The sequence below is a fragment of the Melopsittacus undulatus genome, chromosome 3, assembly GCF_012275295.1.
Source record: "Melopsittacus undulatus isolate bMelUnd1 chromosome 3, bMelUnd1.mat.Z, whole genome shotgun sequence".
In the NCBI taxonomy this organism is placed as follows: domain Eukaryota; kingdom Metazoa; phylum Chordata; class Aves; order Psittaciformes; family Psittaculidae; genus Melopsittacus; species Melopsittacus undulatus.
In genome coordinates, this window is record NC_047529.1 from 107,584,139 (window position 1) to 107,605,710 (window position 21,572).

The 21,572-nt window shown below is 40.8% G+C and overlaps 1 protein-coding gene across 1 annotated transcript in view; it reads right to left on the reverse strand.

The window, feature by feature from the left end:
• The window catches only part of CDC42BPA (CDC42 binding protein kinase alpha), a 181,523-nt gene that overhangs the window by 4,792 nt on the left and 155,159 nt on the right, over positions 1-21,572 (reverse strand). Inside the window, exons 30-38 of the mRNA XM_034060359.1 lie at positions 21,412-21,474; positions 19,905-20,498; positions 17,879-17,976; positions 16,202-16,286; positions 14,248-14,371; positions 12,861-12,978; positions 6,824-7,009; positions 2,291-2,408; positions 1,153-1,310 (exon numbers count right to left, since the gene is read on the reverse strand). Coding sequence (XP_033916250.1) covers positions 1,153-1,310; positions 2,291-2,408; positions 6,824-7,009; positions 12,861-12,978; positions 14,248-14,371; positions 16,202-16,286; positions 17,879-17,976; positions 19,905-20,498; positions 21,412-21,474 — 1,544 coding nt within the window. The remainder of the gene's footprint in view (positions 1-1,152; positions 1,311-2,290; positions 2,409-6,823; positions 7,010-12,860; positions 12,979-14,247; positions 14,372-16,201; positions 16,287-17,878; positions 17,977-19,904; positions 20,499-21,411; positions 21,475-21,572) is intronic.

Sequence of the window (21,572 nt, forward strand, 5' to 3'; positions counted from 1 at the left end):
CTGCAGCCCAAAGACAGAAGAACACCACTAAGTACCAGGATAGCAAGTCTGAGTGTGACTCAGGGTGTCTGAGCGACATGTGACTAGATTCAACATGTACTTTGCTTGTGTCCAAAAACACTGAGGGATTTTTTTTGCTCAGGATTTCCTGGTCTGGGGAGACTAAAGAGCAAGTGGTCAGATCACTCTGCTTTCAGCAGGCACAACAGAGGGACATGGAACCTGTAGGATTCCTGCATCTGCATGTTGCTGAGGGGCTCCTGGTAAAAGAGCGTACAGCTTCAGGTTGCTTGGGAAGCTCCAGTAGCTCCTGCTTTTTCACAGATTATCATCTGAGCTGCTATTGCACTGAAAAATCTTTGTGGCTTAATAACAGCTACCTCTTCACCATCACTCCCAGGATATTAATTCAAAGCATCCTATCAAGTTACTCCAGTTAAATCTTCCAGAGTACACTAGAATGCAACTATGTCTGAGCTTGAGTTTCAGTTGACAGTTGCCTTCTAGCTTCAACTGGAAGGGTATGCTTGGTAGCATGAAAAGCCTGTGGAATATGCATTTTTCTCACTCCTTGGTAGGAAAATGGGCTGGGGAAGTTTTGCTACCCAACTTGAGACTGAACCCTCCCAAAATATTGTTGGTTGAAGGACTGAGCTTAGCACTAGGCTGGACTGCAGTCCTGCCATAACTATAGTCTTGTTCTGCACAGAATGTAAGCTATTAAATCCAGTTTCTGCTCAAATTAAACTATTATAATTAATTCTTAAGTTACTTTGTTAACTTCAGACACTCCAAGTACAGAGCATCTCCTGTGATATGGTTGCTGAAATAGCATAAGAGTCATTGCAAATAAAGGGCAGAAGGAATATCATCACTTCAAGTTGTTACTCTGCGGGGCCAGGATTTTTGGGAACCTCACTACCCACATAACTCCAGGTGAGGAGTGCAAGGAACGTTTTCTGCATGTTACACACCAGGACCAGAGCTGACAACAGTCTGGCCATAGTCTTTTGTCAGGATAGCTTGAAATACAAGAAATCCAAGTCTTCATTGTCAACGAGTCCCAACCTTACAGCCAAAGCCATGACAGAATTTAACTTCCTCATCTTTATCAATACACATGGATTTTCTCCTCTTTCCCTTGTCACTCACCTCTCGCTCATAGTCCCTTGTTGGTGCATCGCTGCCTTGGTCCAGACCGCCAGAGGATAAGGAGCCATCTGAGGGTGATGCCATAGGCTGACGCTTTGCTCCATAGCTACCTCCCGAGAATTCCCTCCGCAGAGCACTGCCGTTTTGTGCAGACGATCCTAGAACATACAGAGGAATTAAACTGGGTTACAGACACCCACTCAATGTACCAGATACTTGTTAGCTGTTTCTCTGGTTAGGTCTGCTTCCCTCCAGCATGGCCCAAGATCCTCAGCTTGTGGCCTGAAGGCTACGTGGGCTTTTACGTTGTCTGCTGCTTGCTGTAGTTTTTCCTAGGGACTCTCTGGTCCTTCCCTTGGCATGGCAGCATCAGCACAGACACAGACACTACGTTCCTGACAAAGAGAGCAGCTGTAGACATTACTGTGGTGGCAGCCTAATTCCAGTGACCTCTTTTCCTAGGAGTTAGGGGGTTGTACCAGCAGGTACAGACTACAGCAGACACGCACGTCCTCTGCAAGCAGTTGGCAACATGCAGCAAACACTGCTTGTGGCACAGGGAGGGGAAAACCCCTAGGAAAGTCAGACACTAGTCTTGCATCTATTTTCACATGTCCATTACATTGTCACTTGTCTGGTCTCTGCATAGGTCACTGTGCTGACTCTGGCTCACAAAGGCAGCATAACAGTGCTAGGAAAGGTGTTTCCAATGCAATGCAACTCTTGATAGCAGATGCCAGTTTTCTATTGCTTTCTCTTTGCACTAGCAGCAAGACAGGCCTCCAGAGCTCCATATGGTTCAGCACCCAAGTTAACCATGGAGCTTGTGAACAACTTTGCACTGACTCAAAACGCTCAAGCAGCAGCATTACCTAAGGATAAAAATGTGATTTTAATTCTAATGTTTTAAATATTTGACAAATTACAAACGTGGGACTCTTCTAAGTGTTGGCTGCTTATTCATGTGCTCCTTTGGAAGAAACACCAAAACACTGTGCTTGCCCTCAACAGGAACACAGCCAGCCATCACTTCTGAAAATCCTGGCTAGTGACAGTATAGATAGAAGCAAAAGTAGGTATCCCATTCCCTAAAAGCCTTGTGCATAGAACCCAAAGTGATACAGTTCCATTTGCTTACGTGCTGCTAACCCACTGCTCGCGCTCATCGATCGTCCTGGTTCCGTGCGGGATTTGGTGATCGACGGGATGCTGACAGAGCCACTGAACACGGTCCGGCTTTCCTGAGGCCGAAGATTCTGCAATGCAGACACACATAGCGACATGTTTACTTACTGACTGCTGCTGCAACCTTGGATGTTATGAAGTAAGGCCCCAAAATCTGTGAAAGCCCCAACCTTACCAGAGCTGAATTATCTGGGCAGCAAGTCAGCAAAAGTGGCAAAATAACATTCTGCAGTTTAGTGCAGAGACTGAAGCACACGCAACGCGACAGCGAAGTGCTGAATTACATGGACATATGCAGACAACTGGAAGAGTATGTGTAATAATTCAAGGGTTTCCTTGAAAGGATGGTGTTGCCAGCCTCCATTCAAGTTATCTCACATAATGCATTCTTTCTGAAGACAAGCTTCCAAGGATCTTATTAAACTGCCTATCTTTGATGCCGTCATTTGTGCCATGCATGTGTAACTTTACTCAATAACCATGTTAATCTCTAATGCCTATGAGCTATAAACACATGTGGATCAGTTTGTATTTCAATTACTTCTGTAATTCAAAAGGTATTAACAGTATTACTCCAGACCTATGCCAGATGAACCAAAGTGACAATCAGCCTCCTGTTTCCAGCCTGCTCATACAGGGTGACCAGAGCACATGCTGCTGGTTTTCTGCATATTTAGGACTATTGCTCCTGTTTTACATCCCAAGTGCTCCAGTGTGATTTTCTAAACTGGTATGTTACTGAAGTGGTCTTTTACTGAGGGAAGAGATTAAACACAATTTCTCTACTTGGATACAATAGTTCCTTAAACAAAAGTTGTCTCTAAAAGAAGTTCTGGGAGATTTTGTTTCTGCTTCTGTTCACTTACAGCTAACCTTAGGAGAAAAGGCTTAATTCAGCCCATCTCTCTGTATATGAGCTGGCTCCTTAGCCCAGAGGGGCTTTCTAATGCCCATGTTTATCATTTAATCTCTGGCTAAATATGAGACTTCACCCTGCCCCTAACATGATTTGTGCTATTAAGTCATCAGCAGTAACTAGAATTAGGTTTAGGGAACCTTTACAGATGCAGAATACAAAGAGAACTGCAGGCAGCTCTGAGCATTACTTTATTTCCACTTTATACTCCTTCCCAACTGTTAATTTCTTCCCACTTCTATGTAATTAGCTCCCCATGCTCACTCTGAGATAAAGTACCCACACATAAAACAACCATTGGAATTACAATGGCTTTTTAAGCTAGGATGTTATGGGAATTTTAGATCACAACAAAGATCCCACCCCTTCACAAGGGTATATTCTCAGAGTCCCATAGCTACTACCCATTTCTCTATCTGTATTTTAAAATGGATAATTAAAAAGAGAATGAACAGGTTTTGTACAGTTCAGACTTCATCAGATAACCGTTACTAACCTGCTGTCAAATCCAGTCCTACCCTGATCCTTAGAGTCATTGGTGTAACAGACCCCTTTGGTCTCACAGTCAACCCTTTGCTTCTCATTCTCCCAGCAGGCTAGAGGGGCTGATTGTTAGCATGCAACAAACAAGAATCAAAACCTCTCCTGCTCCCAGATCTCTCTCAAACACCAACAAAAGAGAATCAGAGACCTACCAGTGAACAGCGCTGTTGGATTCTCCCCTCATCCATTGCTGCCCTGTTCTCAATGAGGATTTATAAAGGTTTAAAGTCTCTGAAGTCTGGCATTATATTCCTTTCTCTTGCTTACTTTCTCCCCCTTAACAGTGTATTCTAATGATAACTATTTTTCATGTCCTCAGTTTGCAAAGTCCATGTAATTCCTCATAGAAAGTTTCTCCACAAAGCAAATCTTTCATTGTACTTTGGTCTAGAAATGAAATAAGCACATGCCAGCGAGCCTGGCATTTTGGACCAAACTCCCTGGAAGTGATACGCACATGATGCAAGAAGGGGATTCAAATCAATATAAAAGGCAGTTATTAGCAGTAGTTATAAAGCAGCAAAATGCAGCAAGTTAAAAAGAAAGGGAAAAAAACAAGAGACCTGAGCTTGCTTTACTTCAAGAGAGAGACAAAAACCCCTCATGTAGAGCAACAATTCAAACCCTAGCAGGGAAATTCAACCCCACTGCTGAACCAAATGGAGAAAGGTAAATGAAGAGGGAAAAAAGACAACCAGCTGCAGGGAAGCTGCTTGCTGAGCAAAGTTAGTCACTGTGAAATAGGGTGGAAGACCCAGCTCAAGTTCAGTGCATCCCATTCCCAGTCTGAGAATGGAGCTGCTGTGGGTTGTGTGCCTGCAGTCGCTGCTCACAGCTCTGCAGTGGTGCTGAGCCCCAGCTCCAGCACCCACACTCACTGCTCCCATGCTGCCTCCTCAGGCAGTGCGGCCAGAACACACGTACAGGGTCTACCTGAACAGTTATACCACCTACAGGAAATCACTGGCCTGGTTCTCTGTCCATTGCACTGCTGCTTCTTGTCTGGGGGTTTTGTTTTGAAGGAATGTTCTGTTCATGACATGATAAACCTGAGCTTTTCCTTCTTCCATGATATAATACACCAATCTAAAAGCCCACTTTTCCAGCTCACCTACAAATTCCATACTGTTGTGATTCCAATATCCCACCTGAATGTGGGACCATGGTCCCCTCAGAGGGAGTGCTACACTTCTTACACCAACATCTCCAAGCACAAAAGGGAGGACGGACGGACACAAAACCAAAACTCTCAGCCTCGCTTTCCATACAGCTTACAGCATTCCTATCCTCGAGCCACAAAGGAAACAAGAGCTCTTCTTCATAGAAAACGAAACCTCTTTTGCTCTAAGGAACTAACAAGCACAAGATGTCTACACTCCAGGTTGCCCACTTCACTATTTTCCCTCTATTTGGTGCTAGTAGGCTGCAACATTAGGATGAAGGATGTTCCTGAGGCAAAAATTAGCATCTATTGTCTGATACACCAGGGGTCACTCCTGACTGATCCCAGGGAGACTACTCACATGAGCAAGGGAAAGCAGAGGATGGATCACAGTCCACTGATATTATCACTGCCTATCAAGCACAGAACACTGTGGAGTGCAGCTGGATTACAGAAAACCCTGTTAAAACCAGAACTGAACTACAGCTTGAGGGAGCCTTTATAATGACCCACTAAGAGAAACAACTTTCAGTTCAGCTTACAATTAATGTTTGTTGCATTTCAACAGTTTCTCATTCCTCTTGTGCATTTGCACCTCTTCTACCAGAACAGCCAGGATGGATGCAGACCCCTTATCTCAAAACACTGCCACTTCCCTTTTGAATATTAATGGTTGTGATGACTGGGACTTCACAACAGTGAGACATGTCCATGCATGTGACCAGTCAAAGCTGTGCAGATCTGTAGCCACATGGAAGAGGTTGATTTTCCTCCTGCATTTTTATATTCTCTGCAGTGTTGTAGGCAGATATGTATCCAAAACCCTCGCCGGTGATAGGGATCTAGAACAGCAATTAAAAGGCACTCAGAGCAGCCTGGCAGTAAAGATTTGCCATGCATGTCTGAAGGGTGTCCAAAGGCCACAGAAACCAACAGCTGTGTTTCCATTACAGCAACAGACATGGCTCAGACCCATACAAACCCTGAGCAACCAGCCACCATCATGTCCATCTACCTCACAGATTAGTCCTCATTTATCTGCCCCAAGCAGCACTGCAGGCCACTTCACAGTACACAATGCACAGCATGTACTTATGTGTCTGTTTTAGCATGGCTTGTACCTCTGCAGGACCTAGCAACCCCCATGGAGTCAGACCACAACGCACAATACAAGAGAAAAACAGGACCACTTCCGTCCCCCCAGTTTACATTCCAACTGGAAGGATATTCACAGAACAGCATCCTACCTCAGCCTCTGCTTAAAGCTACCACAATTTAAAGGACCTACATCAGCAAGTTGCCATCATACTTCACTTCTGATCTTTCTTGTACTTGTACATGTTCTAGTTTCACTTACTTTAACCTAGGAACTGTCTGAGGCATAACCTGCATCTGCCTCTCCCACTCCCAATGTGCAGCGCTGTGTAAAAGTTCTTGCATTCCACACAAGTTCCTCATAAACAAGCAGTTTGAAAGTTAGGTCCAACACAGACAGATCCAAAACCTTTTCCTAATACAATCTGATCCACAGCATCCTGCTGGAGGATGCACACTGTGGAACACAGGACTTATCTTTCCGAATTCCCACGTCCTTTCTGGTGATTGAAAATGCTGTTCTCATAGCAAAAGGTTCAGCCCAGTTATTATACACTTCCTTTCTCTAAAGCCATGAAGCATCTCTGGTTCCTGGCATGTCAGAGCTGTGGAAAGACCAGAGCTGATAGCAGAGAATGAGTCATCTGGGTCAGAAGAATGTTAAGGGGTGAAGATAACCGCTTACAAGGGGTTTTCTCCCATGTTAATAGCCAGGCAAAGGAAAACCACACATTGTTAGTAAAGTGAACACCTGACTCAGCTGTTCGTACCCTCCGAGTCATAAAGTCTGGAGTACCGAGGACAGAGCGTGGAGGCGGGGAAAATGCAGGGTTTATGGAATCGTAAGAGAGGAATTTTTCAGCTGAATTAACAGTCATGTGGTAGATGTGCTCAAAGTTGCTCGGAGAGGAGATCAGACGGGAGTGATGATGAGGGAATTGATAAGGGGAACGCTGCTATCAAAGACAACAGAGAGAGAAAGCAATGAAGGATGGTTGTACAGGTTAACATCGGCAACAGCAGTCCACAAGAGCAGTCAAACACTGAGGGACAGCCAGACAGCAGCCCTGCATGCCCGTCAGCACACAGGTTCTTACATTGTCACCCCCAGTCCTCTGAGCACCTTCCTTACGTGGTGTCACAGGGGCCTGCCGCCCTTGCTGTGGCTAAAACATTAAAAACAAATAAAACTTTTAACTCATTGGGAATCGATTCTAATATTTATTATTATTCGATATTGCAAAGAGCACCACAGTTGTCAAAGGTGCTTTACAGACAGTTGAGAAGCATTAGTTCCCTGCCTTGAGGAGCTTACAATCTAAAACAGACATAACACAAAGGAAGGTGAACACAGGTGAGATGGTGTGGGGAGAAGAAAAGATGAGAATACACAACAGTTAAAGAGTGTAAGAGATTTCCTTCTGTTATTCATGCATTAAAAATAAGTATCACCTGTACAACAAACACAGTAATTTCTAAGGGGAGGGAACAGTCTTTCAACACAAAAGGGACACAGGTTGTGTGGGAATGTGCAGTGGTTAGTGTCAGACAACTGGAACAATTCACTTGGCTGCAGATAGACAACACAAGGTCTATGTCCTTCTGCAGGCTCACTTAATCCTCACAGTGCTTTAGTGGCAAAGGGACTTTGCACTCCTGCCTCTGTGCTGCGAAAGACTAGGCCCTTAGCAGATAAGGTGCAGAAGCTTTGGGAAACCCATATGGTTTTGATAGCTCAACTGAGCAATGTGCTCCCCCAAGGTGTGATAAAGAAAGAGAGGGGAGAAATAATCCTGCAGATTAAACAGAAACAACTTCTACTTCATCTCTGCAGGATGGGCTGACATAAGTGCTCTTGTAATTTAAAGTCATCTAAATCCAGATTCAATGGAAGAGCATTTCAAGGCTTGGTCTCCCTCCCTGTGCTACCTCTACACATTCAGCAGGTCAGCCTGCAAGGGGGTGCTTTGCTCAGTGGCAAATCAGCAAATCAGAACACCTTTTCCCCTTGTCCAATTGATTTCATCACGTTCAAACAAACAGCTCTGAGTAACATTAGAAATGTTAGGACTTAAAAAAATAATATATGGTAAAAATATTACTCCTCTGCTAAACCTAAGGCACTACTTTTTGTATGTGGAACGTATTAAAGTCTGGAAGAACATTAAGTCACATCCCAATACATATTATCAAACATTATTATTACTGTTCTCATAGTTTCAGCTGGTAAAATCCAACTTTTGTTTTTTTAAACACACAGTTATTATGAGGCTTTGCATGTTAACTGAAACACCAGTTACCACATTATGGCATATAAGACATAATATACATTAAATAGTTATAAGTAAGTTTAGCAGCATCTAAATACCAGTATAAGAAGCCACCATTCCAGGAATGGTCCAGGGAAGCAGCCTTTGCTGAGTTATCTGCTCACAACAAAGAACTGGCAGCAAAGCCAGCCAAGTTCCTAAAAGCCAATAAGGGAGAAATGGGAATGTCTAAAATCACAAGCTAAAAGCAGAGGGTTGGCCAGCTGCAGATCATGGAAATACTTAGCCAGCATTCATGAATGTGAGAAAGCCACGACATGGCAACATTTTGCAAATGATCCTCCGTGGCACTTTCTCCATGGACTCCACCATTAGATGCATGCATGGGGTTCCCACTTTCTTTAAAGAATACCAAATATAGGTAAGCATTCATTTACTCTAAAAGTTTCTCATTTGAAACAAGCAAAGCTTCACACATTGTCTAGAATGGAAGTAAAATGGCTCATGTATAATGAGGTCAAATTGAAGCATGTTCAAATAGAATGCAAGTCAAGACTAGCTTTTGTATATAAAATACGTAGGCATGCAGAATATGAAAGCAAAATCAATCCTGTACATCTGATGTACACAGAGAGGTGGTCTGTGCTGCAGTAAGTGCAGTTCCAGATTTCAGATCTTCACTACAAAGGAGCGTCCACGATAAAGTGGCTTCAAGGGACAAGAGGGCAGAAGGGAGGCCAGACTGTACGGCCAGTTAATTGGTGACAGGCTGCTAGGGAAGAAAAACATGTAAATAAATAAGTTTGGGGATACACTAACAGGAACGATTCCAAATTGTACATAACAAGACAATGACCCAGATCTGGTATCCACATCAATAAAATACAAATACGTACTGATTATGGCTCTGGTAATAGCAGGAACTTCTGGTTTCTGTTGTGTTGTAGCCCATGAACTTGCTTGTTCAAAGCCAGACCCCTGAGTAACTGCTCGCCATGAAGAAAAGAAGGATGCAAACTTACAATTGCCTGATAGCCTCTAATCTTTTCTTTCTTAAATCTGATCTCACTCTGAGCCTTTGGCATGCTCCTTTCTGCCCACACATGCTCGTCAAAGGTGTCCATTCGTGGGGAGAATAACTGGGTAATTGACTGCAATTTGCCATAAACATTATCTCATTGTTCATGTCATGTGCCTGTTTCATGGAACCTTGGAAACAACACAGAGAAAGTCATCTTTCCCTCTAGTGTGGCTGCATCAGCAAGGGCAATCACATGCAGACAGGTATGTTGCACACATGTAGGCAACTGATACAACATATCAAATAGCCCAAAGGAGTTTAAAGCATTCCGTTTATCTGATTTTCATTCTGTACATTTACAATATAATTTAAATCCTCAAAATTTATCTTTCAAAAGCTATCATTAAGAATAGTAATGAGCAGGGAGCAAGAAAGCTCCTGTTGGCTCTGCATGCACCATGCAGCACAAGTGTACGTCCCCTCTTGCCCAATGCCATACCACAGCCCAGCCATGCAAGAGCCATCACTACCAGTTCTAATTCTGTGCTTTGTTCAGTTTTTGGCATTTCCTCTGAAAAAGGCAGCAGAGGCAGGTTAGTGTGACCGCAGAGAGGAGTTCTCATTGGATTCACATTGCATATATAAAGTGAGTATGTATATATTCGTAAATAAATACATACATATATAAATTATCATTTGCTTTATGAAGTTCATCCCTGGATGCTAGATAAATGCAATACTGAGCTGGCTGTTTATAGTTTGTGACAATCTTATCCAACTCAGAGATTAAAATAGCTATGCTCTACTAATACCTATTTATTACTAAGGACCCTTCTACCAGCATAGCACTATACTGACTTCAGCGAAAGCTGATATTGGATGAGCAGATTTGTATCAGCCCATGCAGCCAAATATGAAATTGCTCAAGTCAAAAGAAACTGCACATGAAAAGGCCCACTCCATTCTCTCATATACTTTCTACATTCCAGTATCTCATAAAAAAGAAGCTGCCTCATCTAAAACAACACGATGAAGAGTTTGAGTAAACTATTAGCTTTGCCCTACTTGTTCCCTCTAGCGGCAGCCCTCTTTAGATGCAAAAATGTATTCTCCATAAACAGAAACTGGCACTGGCAAAGCAAAATGCTGCAGTGTCTCTCACAGTTCCTAAGAAACCCTTTTTCTTCTGAAACACACTCATTTATTTACAAATACAAAGAACATATTCCAGGTGCAAAATCATTGCACATGCTAAGAAGCACACACACACAAAAAAAAACCCTATTCGTCATTTTGGAACAAGGTATGACTCAAGTGAAATAATTCTACGTCCTTGTAAGGAGACTGCCATCCAGATAAACTGTACACAGCGCTGTTCTTTACCTGATTCTCCAGGAAACACCCTGTCTTTTCATTCTAAATTCATCTTTCAAATAAAACATTAGACTCAATGCATAACACCATACACACACAACTCCTTCTCTCCTGTTTTTGTGCCTGAGAAACAAAGTAGGTAGTTTGGAACAGACTCAATGAAAACCTTACAGGAATGAATACCTTACAGGAAGCTTACAGGAAAAGAAAAAGCTGCCTGGACCAAAGCAACTCTTGACAGAAAACTTAATTCCTAATCCCAAGTTACACTTCCAAATTCACAATTTCAAGACCTGTGATTGACGCAATTCTGTAAGTGTGGAAAGTGACTCATGAGTTCGTGTCAAAACATCATATTGATTGGTAAGAAGCAAAGTACCAGTCCTAACTTCAAATATGACCTTTGAACTAGTACAAGGCTTCCATGATTAGAATTCAAAGCTAAAAGCCTTTTAGAGATTACATAGCTGATAAAATATTAATCCTTGTAAGTCTAGAAAATCCCCTCCAATAGATAAAATCATTCCTCATTCTACACTTGCCAGATCTGGGGCTTGATTAAGAGTTCTTGTAGCTTTTGATTCCCATGAACTTAACTACTGATGGTGCCAAATGGGATGGTTTCTGCCCTACCTCTAGCAGCAGCAGATTATTTTCTCTGCTTTAGAAAAGCCAGAAATGTTTTAAAGAACCCACCAGAAATGGAAAATAATAAATAATAATAAGAAACAACAACAATGATAATAATAACAATAATAATAAAGGTTCTGATCTGCATCCTGCCCTGAATCATGTCATCATTCTTTGTTTTAACCTTAGACATATGTATTCTCACATCCAGGTAAGTTAAGCACTGCCTGCCAACTTCCCCTGGATTTGGCATCTGTTTTCTAGAAGCAGCTCCTTCTTTATTTATTAATTTATAAATACACACACACACTGCTGCTTTTTGCTCAATTGCACCAGCACATTTGTTATTTAGAGTTTTCTCAGAGTGTCTCTACTATATGATTTAAAGTAAATCCTATTCTTTCCCTACATATTCTCATCTAAGGAAAACATGGTGCCAGAAGGGCTCATGCACAACATGCAGACTTTATGGTAAAGTATAATATGAAAATACTATCTGCTGCAAAAGCAAGGTAAAATGAGTATCTGAACACCAAATGTGTTATGCTCCTAGAGGCCCTAAACTAGTGCAACTGTACAGCATGCTTTATTTTCCAGTCTTACTGCAGTTACCTTTGGGATTTTAAGTATCTGAAAATCCCACTTTCAGCATCCACTTACTGCTTTCTGCACAGACTCCAAGTTAACAATGATTATCATTTTAGACAGCACTTCTGTACTAATCCCCTTGTCTTACTGTGGTGATCATATCATCTGTTTGGTATTGTATCATATGACCTTTCTCAGTGCTAATTAGCATCTTCTGAATCCCATCTGTGTCACCATGGACAACACAGAAATCACAAACCAGATGCTCAAGGTATCTTGAAGCAAGCAGTATGATACTCTCCTATGAAGTCAACATTAATTGATCTTTTATCTCAACAAAAAATTCAGCAACTTCAAGATGAGCATTTCCTAAATAAGGTTTTGTGAAAACAAATATGTCTGTGAGCTATCATGCTTTCTCTTCCATTTCTCAACTTGTTTCATTGAGGCTAGTTAATTTGGAGGAAAAAAAAGAAAAAGCATCTTGGGCATAGAAAGAAATATGGGCATTCGCTACAGTTCCATTGTCTGAGGAAAAGATGCTGTAAAGAGAGAAGCCAAGTTAGAGCTAAAGATGGGAAGAGAAGAAAAGAACTACAGTTCCCAGAGAATGGAATTTCTCTTTCCATTCCCACAGAGAACATAGGCCCAAACCCTCTTAATTTTGTCCCTTCATATGGATCATAAAAATTATCAACACTGTGAGGCCAACCTGCCTTAAACCCCAGGAGTCATCAGGCACTCCTCGAAGCTTAAGTGTCATCCTCACATAGAGCAGACCATGTTCAGCTCCATTTCCCTAGTGACTGCTCCTGATACGAAACACATCAACACCCTGAATATGTATTTTAAGTGGTACTTGTCTTTCTGTCACTAATTTGCAGCCTCTGTTGCAGTCACTCTCACATGTACTTTTGTACTTACCATTGGAAGGTCCTTGAGGATCTGGATACCGTCTCCTGGCCCCATATGTGCTATGTGGTTAAAATTAGTTGGGTTAGAAATTAATTTATTTCTCATTTCTGGATCACGTAGCATCTCCCTGGAAGAGAAAATACTTTGTTTAGATATTTGGTTCCAGGTGCAGATGGACACTTAGAAAACAGGTACAGCTTTGATTATCAGCTACTTTTAAATGGAAATTAACTCTTTAGCCATGTTAACAGTGATAAACCTTTGCTATCAGCACTGGCATGGACAAGCTTCCAACTTAAGAGAGGGCATGGGACCAGAAGAATGCTGTTTGCAGGCTAACAGCCCATGCCCATTCAAAGAATATACAACCGTTATGAGCTGATACAAAGCTCCATAAGATGAGTAAAAGCAGAACTCGTTTGTGATGTATTACAAAGTGGAGATGAAAATGAAGTATAAAATATGAAAACAGAATTAAAACAATACTGCAGTACCTTTCTCAGTCTGTGGTCAGAATTAAAAGCTCTTCAAAATGGCAAGGATGCATTTCAGAACTCAGAATACGTAACATTTTAAAAGACCAAACCACGATCAGCTCAGAAAAGGCAAACACAAGAACTGGAATTTCATCTCCACTGTACACAGCTGTTACTTTTCTTAGAGCCAAACAGAAAGGAAAGCTGGGAGCCAACCATCGGCGGAAGACACTGAGAGCTAGAAAACTGAAATGCTCAGTTCTTGGAGTGTAGCTTAGCATAGTAGGTGGTCATCTTTAATGAGTGACAGTAAATGGTAAGTAACATCTTCCATGAACACTGTGAGCAGTGCAGACCTATTTTGATTACCATTTAGGAAAGTAATTGTGACCTGTTTAAGACTTCTATTAGAAACACATCCTGAAGTCCTATGTCCTCTGAAGAGGTGAGTTTTCTGAGATTTATAGAATGCTTATGTAAATCTATAAATCAAAAAAGCAGATGCCTTGTAATAGTGCTGAGAGTAGAATTGCCTTCAGAAAGAAAAGCAGAACCAGAGTCTGAAAGTAATTAATCCATATGCATAGTTAGCAATGTCATCTCCTTTTGCATAGTGTTTATTACAGATCTTTATATACACAGTATTAAGTGCACACCTACGTACCTATACACAGTATGTGGAGACATGCATTCCAAATCACAGCTGTTTCACATAATTAATTTGAACTAATGAATATTTATGTATCCAGTGCATATCCACATCCAAATTGGTATTAACACAAATTGAACATTGAGGATTAACACGGTAGTGAAGAGACAGAAACATCTGAAGCAACAAATGAAGTACCACATTGGAATCAGTCACTGTTCTTCAGGGCCTACAGGCATGTACAGAACACAGGTACATGTTGAATACCGACCTCCTCTGCTGCATCCTCTCCTCCTCTGGTACTCTGAATGAATAGCGGCGCTTGTTGTTGATGTTTCGGACCATTTGCTTCCGACTGTTATCTGATGTCTCAGGAACTACCAGCTCATCACCCTCTGAAATCAATATATATGTATGATGACCATAGAATGGTTTGGGTTGGAAGGACTTTATCATCTAGTTCCAACACACTGCCATGGGCAGTGACACCTTCCACTACAGCAGGTTGTTCAAAGCTCTGTCCAACCTGGCTTGATCCAGACACAATCCAGTGGGACAATTCAAATTCATGGAATTTGAACTCAAAGACATATTCTCCCTCTGCTCTTACTAGTGTTGAACACCACCCATTTCCCATGAAACCTGAACAAATGCTCCTTGGTTTATGGGTTTTCTTGGTCATTATCTACTGTTTTACAGCAACGGACTTAACTCTTCCTCCCACACAAGATGCCACAACTGTGTTCTCAAACTATCACTGATTAATTCTTTCAAACACAACAATTAAGTGGGCAGGAAAGGATCTCAGTCCTCTATCTCGAAATTTCTTTGGCATTTCTCACTGAAAATCACTAGAACAGCCTCTTGTTCTGCCAGTCGTCTGGAACTAAAGGTTCTGTTTCATTCATTCTCTCCTCCAAAGAGACTAAACCTTCTGAAATGTTTGAACAATGATGTCTTTTTGTGCAACTGTGGGAAAAAGGAAGATTTCTTCCACATGTGTCTGTCTGGCCAAGGTGTCTTTATTATAATAAGACATGAAGTGTATAGCAGTGATGATCATACAACAGGAGCGCTGCACTGAATGAATACTGCAACTGCCCTGTCTTGTATGTGCATATATATATAAATATATATATATATATAATGGAGACTGTTACACTTAATAAGCTTGAACATACTAACATGTACTGCTCACTGCCAACACAGTTTTTGCATGGAGCTGAAAGCTTTTCTTCTGTTAAGATCAAGTGGAGATTTTATGAAGTGTGGGTTCTACTGGGTAAGTAGTTTCAGGAATAAGACTTCAGACTTACAAAGACACACCTGGAGGATACTTTTACTGTTTGGCAGCCTCTTCTGAAAGATGGTGAGAAGCGTACAGGAGCAAAGCACCAGCCTTACTTCTGATCCTATGCTTTCCATTTTTCCCCTCTTCTGCTCTACTTTTAATGCCCAGTCTTTATTAGACTTGAAAATTCCGTATACATACTTTGCTGATATTGCTCCTCTCTCCCCCAGTTATTCCTTTACTACTAATTTGCTAGCAATTTAAATAAACACTGAAACACTGCCAACAGCACTATGTGTTTCTGGAGCTTTATTTCCACTGTTTTCAGAATACTTGCTAAAAAGAATTATAGCTTTTGAGTGTTAAAACAAAGCACATCCCCTCTCTAACAGATTAAACAAAATATTAAGGAAATTACTCAGTATGGTTATAAAATGAGCTGTAAAAAGAAAAAAGGTCAAGAGGACTGATAACAAATATAGAGTTCTGAAGTTAAAACTCTGGCACATAATCATATGCAGCCCTAATAACAAGTTATGAATACATAATATTATATTGCTTTCTGATCCTTGGGCAAGGTTTGTTTAGTATAATACCAATTTTAATCTACTACTGCCAAGATCACTATTAAAGTCTTCAATTGTGCAGGCGTTTTTAGATAGTATTCTGGTAGGTGATCACAGATCTCAAAGGAGCATCTAGTCGTTCTGTTTTCTATTTCCAGTCTTCACTGAATATTCAAAAGGGAAACGAGTTTGGAGCAGCTGCCTAGCAGACACCACTGCAATCACTGTGGAATCTGTAAGCTTTGGCTCTCTCCAAACGTAACGTATGTTTGAGAGATCACTTTCTACAATACACAGACCCAGGTCAAAGAAAAATGCTCTTTCTAAGCAAAAATTCACATGATAAAAATTGGCTTGTCTTTACTTACCTGCCATTTTGTTTTTGAAATATATTAATCTAACTGTCTCCAGGCCTAAAAGGTTTAGTGATCCTTCTGTATTCAAGGGTCGTACCTGTAACATGGAAAAACCAGCCCTTGTAACAGTAATAATTCACATATATATAGTGCATCTTATTCTGAAAGCTCCAAAGTACCATTATAAACCCTGTAAAAGGAGCAATGTTACAAAGCCAGCCTGAGGGCAGGACAGGGTAACTGGCCACAGGCAAAGCCTGCTCCACAGAACTGCAGGCTGAAGGGAACAGTGTCTCCTATCTCCAGTGACATCTGCCTGCTCTCTAGATTAGCCATTTTGAGTCATTAAAGCCAGGCAGCAGAGTTAAAAACAGTTTTAGATTTTAAACTTCTGCTTGGAGATCAAGTACAGAAGGAGTTGCCTAATATCCTACTTAAAGACATTGGCTTAACACCATTCTTCTCTAAATAATTCTGTCTACTTCTTATAGCAACTCAATTTTGTCTACTAGATGTATGAAGCAATAAGCTGTGCTTTTATTTTGTGTTAGTAGCATATCACAGTTACACTTTGCAACTTGACAGGAGTATATAGAGACTGCTAAAGCCTATTGGTATTTGTGATTTCCAACTTAAAAATGAAAGAAGCATTCCACTGAGTCTGCAAATTGTGTTAGAAACAAATTCTTGATAACAAATTGCCAGTTTTCAGTCTTCCAGATGTAGCAATTCTGTTTGTAAAAAGTAGCTGTATTTATTAAATGGGCAGTCTTGAGACAAATATTAATATACTAAATCATACTATGATCTGTAGGAAAAATAATGCTCCAACTGCTTAACTCAACATCTGGACATCAGGAGTGGAGGAAATCTGTAAAAAGTCATATTCTTCACTCCTGAAGATGGTAAATAGCTGAGCACCTCGATCTTCACATTATTTATCCTGACAGCATTGCTGTAATATCCTGGTCTGCATCTGACACGTGGGAAATTGATATGCAGAGAGACTGAATGACTTACACACGACCACAAGGGCAATTTCTTGTAGTTTTGTGTCACGGGAATGCCAGTAAAGGAATTAAGTTGACAAAAATACAAAGTTCAAGTCAGTCTAAACTATGGGGAAAACAACATTTTTCTTTTGGCTTTCCAAACACAGCTGAGCAAACACCTCCTAAATACCAAGAAGTGTCAGCTTTCAAAAACTCCTGTCTTTTGGTAAGTGATCCAAACCTGACATCACCCTGGGTTTTCGTATTTGTTCTGGTTGAACAAAAATGTTCTAACCCTGGCCATAATGTTCTCAAGAACCAAAAGGTAGCTTTTTGAAGGCAGGTTTAATTAGGGTAATAACATATATGGCAATAACATATATGCAATCAGGCCCGATGGAGTCATATGCAATTAATACCAAAAACCTGCTCCCTACAGTAAGTCTTTACATGCTTACATGCTCCAGATTGATCATTCACCTAAAAAAGCAAAACCACATGCAATACACATTTGGCATCTTACACTTTGAACAAAAAACACTAGTTTCCTTGCAAATAGCTCTTCTTCTAGTTTAACTGTGTTTAGATAAGCAGTTATAATGCTGGCTTCGACACCCTTAAAAATCCTGGTATGACTGTAGCAAAGCAAGACTGAGTCAAGATATGCTCTTTAACTGATACTGAAAACACAAGTTACCTTTTTGAGAGGAATAGTCTGAATCCACTCCATGGAGTTCACATCGAAGATATCAATTGCATTTTCACTGTACACAGAGAGGTATGGTGCATTGTAACCTGAGAGAGGATGATTAGGTATAGTGTGATGTGCCTTTGAACACAGCTCAAAATATACAATTGCTTATGGTTTAACTATATTTATGAAAAACAACCTCAAACCCCCAATGGTATTTGCAAAATATGTTTTAACTCAAAAACGGCCAAGAAATTTCTCCTGAAGGCAAACCAGCACAACCAAAAAACTTAAATCCTCCATGGCTTTTCTTTTAACTCTGCAGAACCAAACTACTTTTTGAACTACAAGGGATTACAGTTTACTTTGCCAATCGCTGATGTGGTTTCAATGGGCTTTTTTGTTCTTCCAAAACCCCTAGTTTTAAGAGCTCATATTTTGTAAATGATCTGGTAGGAAAATACACTCTTGTTAGTTAATAACTGTCATTTGAATGAACTGAGCTCTTAGGTTTTGGATCAGGTACTAACTGAGCATCAGTTGGAAGTAAGCACTGTGACACAGTCATAAAAATCTTTATGCTTCCTTCTAGCTTTAATTCTCTTATTTTCTGGATTGTAAAGAGAATTCTTGTGCTACTCATCTGGCACATTTCCCCAGGATGAAATTTATTCCACTAGGACGACTTCTAAAGCAGAATTCAGTATTTCCATTTCAGCAGCAGGACTGCCATAGTCTGCCAAGACTAACAAGATCATCCAATTTGTGCTTCTGTGTAACAGGTTTTGCTACAAAATATACCTCCATTCTGAACTGCAGTAACATCAACTCACTTCATTTAAGGCAATCAAAAATCTTTCACAAGTATCAATGACTAGTATAGAAGAATTACACGTGAAAATGCCTGATTTTCAGCTGATCACAAAATCCTTCGATTCATCCATTCTCTGAGTCCTGTATAATTATCACACTCTTGCTTGAAACCCAGAAGTGCCGTAGAGCCTGTGAAAGTTGCTCATTCCACACTCAGAAAGGGCTTCACTCAAGCAAGGTGAAACATTCATCTTCAGAGTGACTGTATTGCTCTCACAGGTAAGAAGGTAGACCATGCTAAAAATCAACCTAAGACTGGGCTCATGCACAAATACTCTGAGGACAAACATGGCTAACCTGTATCTGCATTCAGAAAGACATTAAAAAGAAGATGACAGGCATTGCAGGGCTTTTTCTCCCTCCAACTGACAAAGTCCCAGCTTTCAAAAATGTGCAATAAATGTTTTACAGTTCTTGCTGGAAACATAAATCTTGAAAAATTATAGTATTTCCCTTCAGGTTACGAAATATATTATCTGTGCTGCCTGCCATACGTTGTATTTTAGAAGGGAAGAGGGAAACAGATGGGGAACTTAAAAATGATTTTTTTTAAAGAGCAAAGCGAGGAGATGAATGAGAAGAGTGTCCATGAAACTGCCAAGGAAGAGAGAATGACACAATAAGGAAAGAAAAGTTTAAAAAACCCAAACCCATTAAATAGGAACAAGCACCATTAAAGAAAGGCAAGTCAAACTACAAGATCCTGACAACTGGACATCAAGAAAGGTTGAATGCTGAGCCAAAGTACAGCTGAATTTGAAGATTTTAAGTAACGAAAGTCCCATCTGTATCAGCAGTAGTGAATGCATAAAGCTCCCACTAGCCTCTGTAGGATCTGAGGCCTTCAACTGTTTTAAGAGAGCAGGCCATGTATTTAGAAAGTGGACATCAGATTTAGAAATCATGATTCCTTGAGGAAAGAGAAATCATTGATTCCTCTTCGTGTTCCAGCAGTACAAGTCAGTGACAGCTTTGTCAAGCCTAGAATAAGTGAGATCATAATAAAACTCTATGACTAGACTAAACACACTGACAGATGCTGAGAACATTCATTTACCTGCCAGGTAATTATCCTTGTGTTTCACTTCCTGTGGATATTAATAAAAGCAGTGATCACTTCAATGAATAACAGCAAGTACTGTGACACAGAGTAACTTACAGCAAGAAGATGGAGTTGCGGGCCACATCAACTCTTGTTGTCTGGATCTTCGGCCCTGGCAGTCAACGTAAACCCCTACGCTGCTAAAACACAGCAGGTACTCTTTACTTGAGATTTCGACTGCACAGATGGCATCAGTTGGCTGCTGCGAGATAAATGAGAGTGTGTGGTCATCTGGATGGAGCAGGCTGTATGGACTGCCTTCTCCGTGAAGGGGGTATTTTAGGAAACCGGACTGGTAGCCCACACAAAGACGATCACTGAAGACTGACATCCACTGGACATTGCCCTGGACTTGGATCTCCTTCATCTTTTTGTGGCGTGTCTTGCTCTGATTTAGTTCATAACAGAGGACCTGCCTTTTCATAGCTACACACAGGCAGGTAAGAGCTCCGTGGCGCACATGTCCAGAAACTATTGACTGACAGCCTTTTGTCTCTGCCAGCTTATAGAACTCAGTCTCCCTTCCATCCAGGGCAGCCATAGGGAAAAGGCGCACATGACGGTTCCGTCCCGAGATCACTGCAATGAGCTGTTCACTTGGGATAAGCTCAATCTGATGAACCTTCTTATTGTCACCAACACGGATGATCTCTAAAAAAGAAACGCCAAAACAAACACCCTCAAATCCAAGTAAATTATGTTGAAGTGTGAATTGTTCACAACATAAATATTTGTTAAGATAAACTATCAAGAAAAGCCAAGAAATCCCATTTATTGCTTCCCTGCAATATTAAGAAGTATAGAATCAAAACTGGTAGTTTAATAATACCAGATGTGGCAATGCTGGACAGACCTTTGGGTTTGCCCCATCAGAAGAAGAGAGAAGATTCAATGCAGTAACAACTGCTGTATCATTTCCGTATTTATTTCAAAACCAGTTTATAGGCACAAACTACTGAATAAAGGAAAACCCTCAAAGAACCAAAACATACAGTTAAACATCTTGCTTGTTGAATTAGCTCGGGCATCTTTTCATTACATATCTCTACAATATTGAACATAAAGTTTTCATTTCCAATACCACAGTGGAGGTTACAGGAAGGATCAAGTCAGGCTCCTTACTGAGGTGCACAGCAGGGTAAGGGAAGACAAGAGTCACAAATTGAAATGAGGGATGTTCCAATGGGATAATATGAAGGAAATGTTTCATTGTGAGAATAATTTGCAAAAGGCAGCCCAGAGAGATTATGGAACCTCTGTCCTTGGGGATTTTCAAGACCCAACTGGACAAAGTCCTGAGCAACCTGGTCTGACTTCAGTATTGAGCCTGCTTCAAAGAAGGGAAGAAAACCTTCAGCTGCATTCCAGATACTGGATCTCTCTCATTGGAAAGGATACCCAAACCACACTGCCTTCATGATTACAGCTCTCGCATGGGCTTCTCCAGCTGATAATGTAGTAAATTAAGAAAAATGAAGAATATTGATGGAGAAAAAAAGGATTATGAAGTCACTTTGTGATTATTTAATATCAGGGAAATTACTACCAGTTCCTCATCACTTACCGTCTTTGGTGACATGCACAACAAACAACCCTTCTTCATTCCCCAGAGCTATTCGTTCATGGTCTGTGATAGTCAGGGAATTAAAAAAAAAAAAAGGAAAAAGAAAAAAGTTATTTTTCAAAACTTGTTCAGCAATAGCCAGAATTCTTATTAACAGAGAC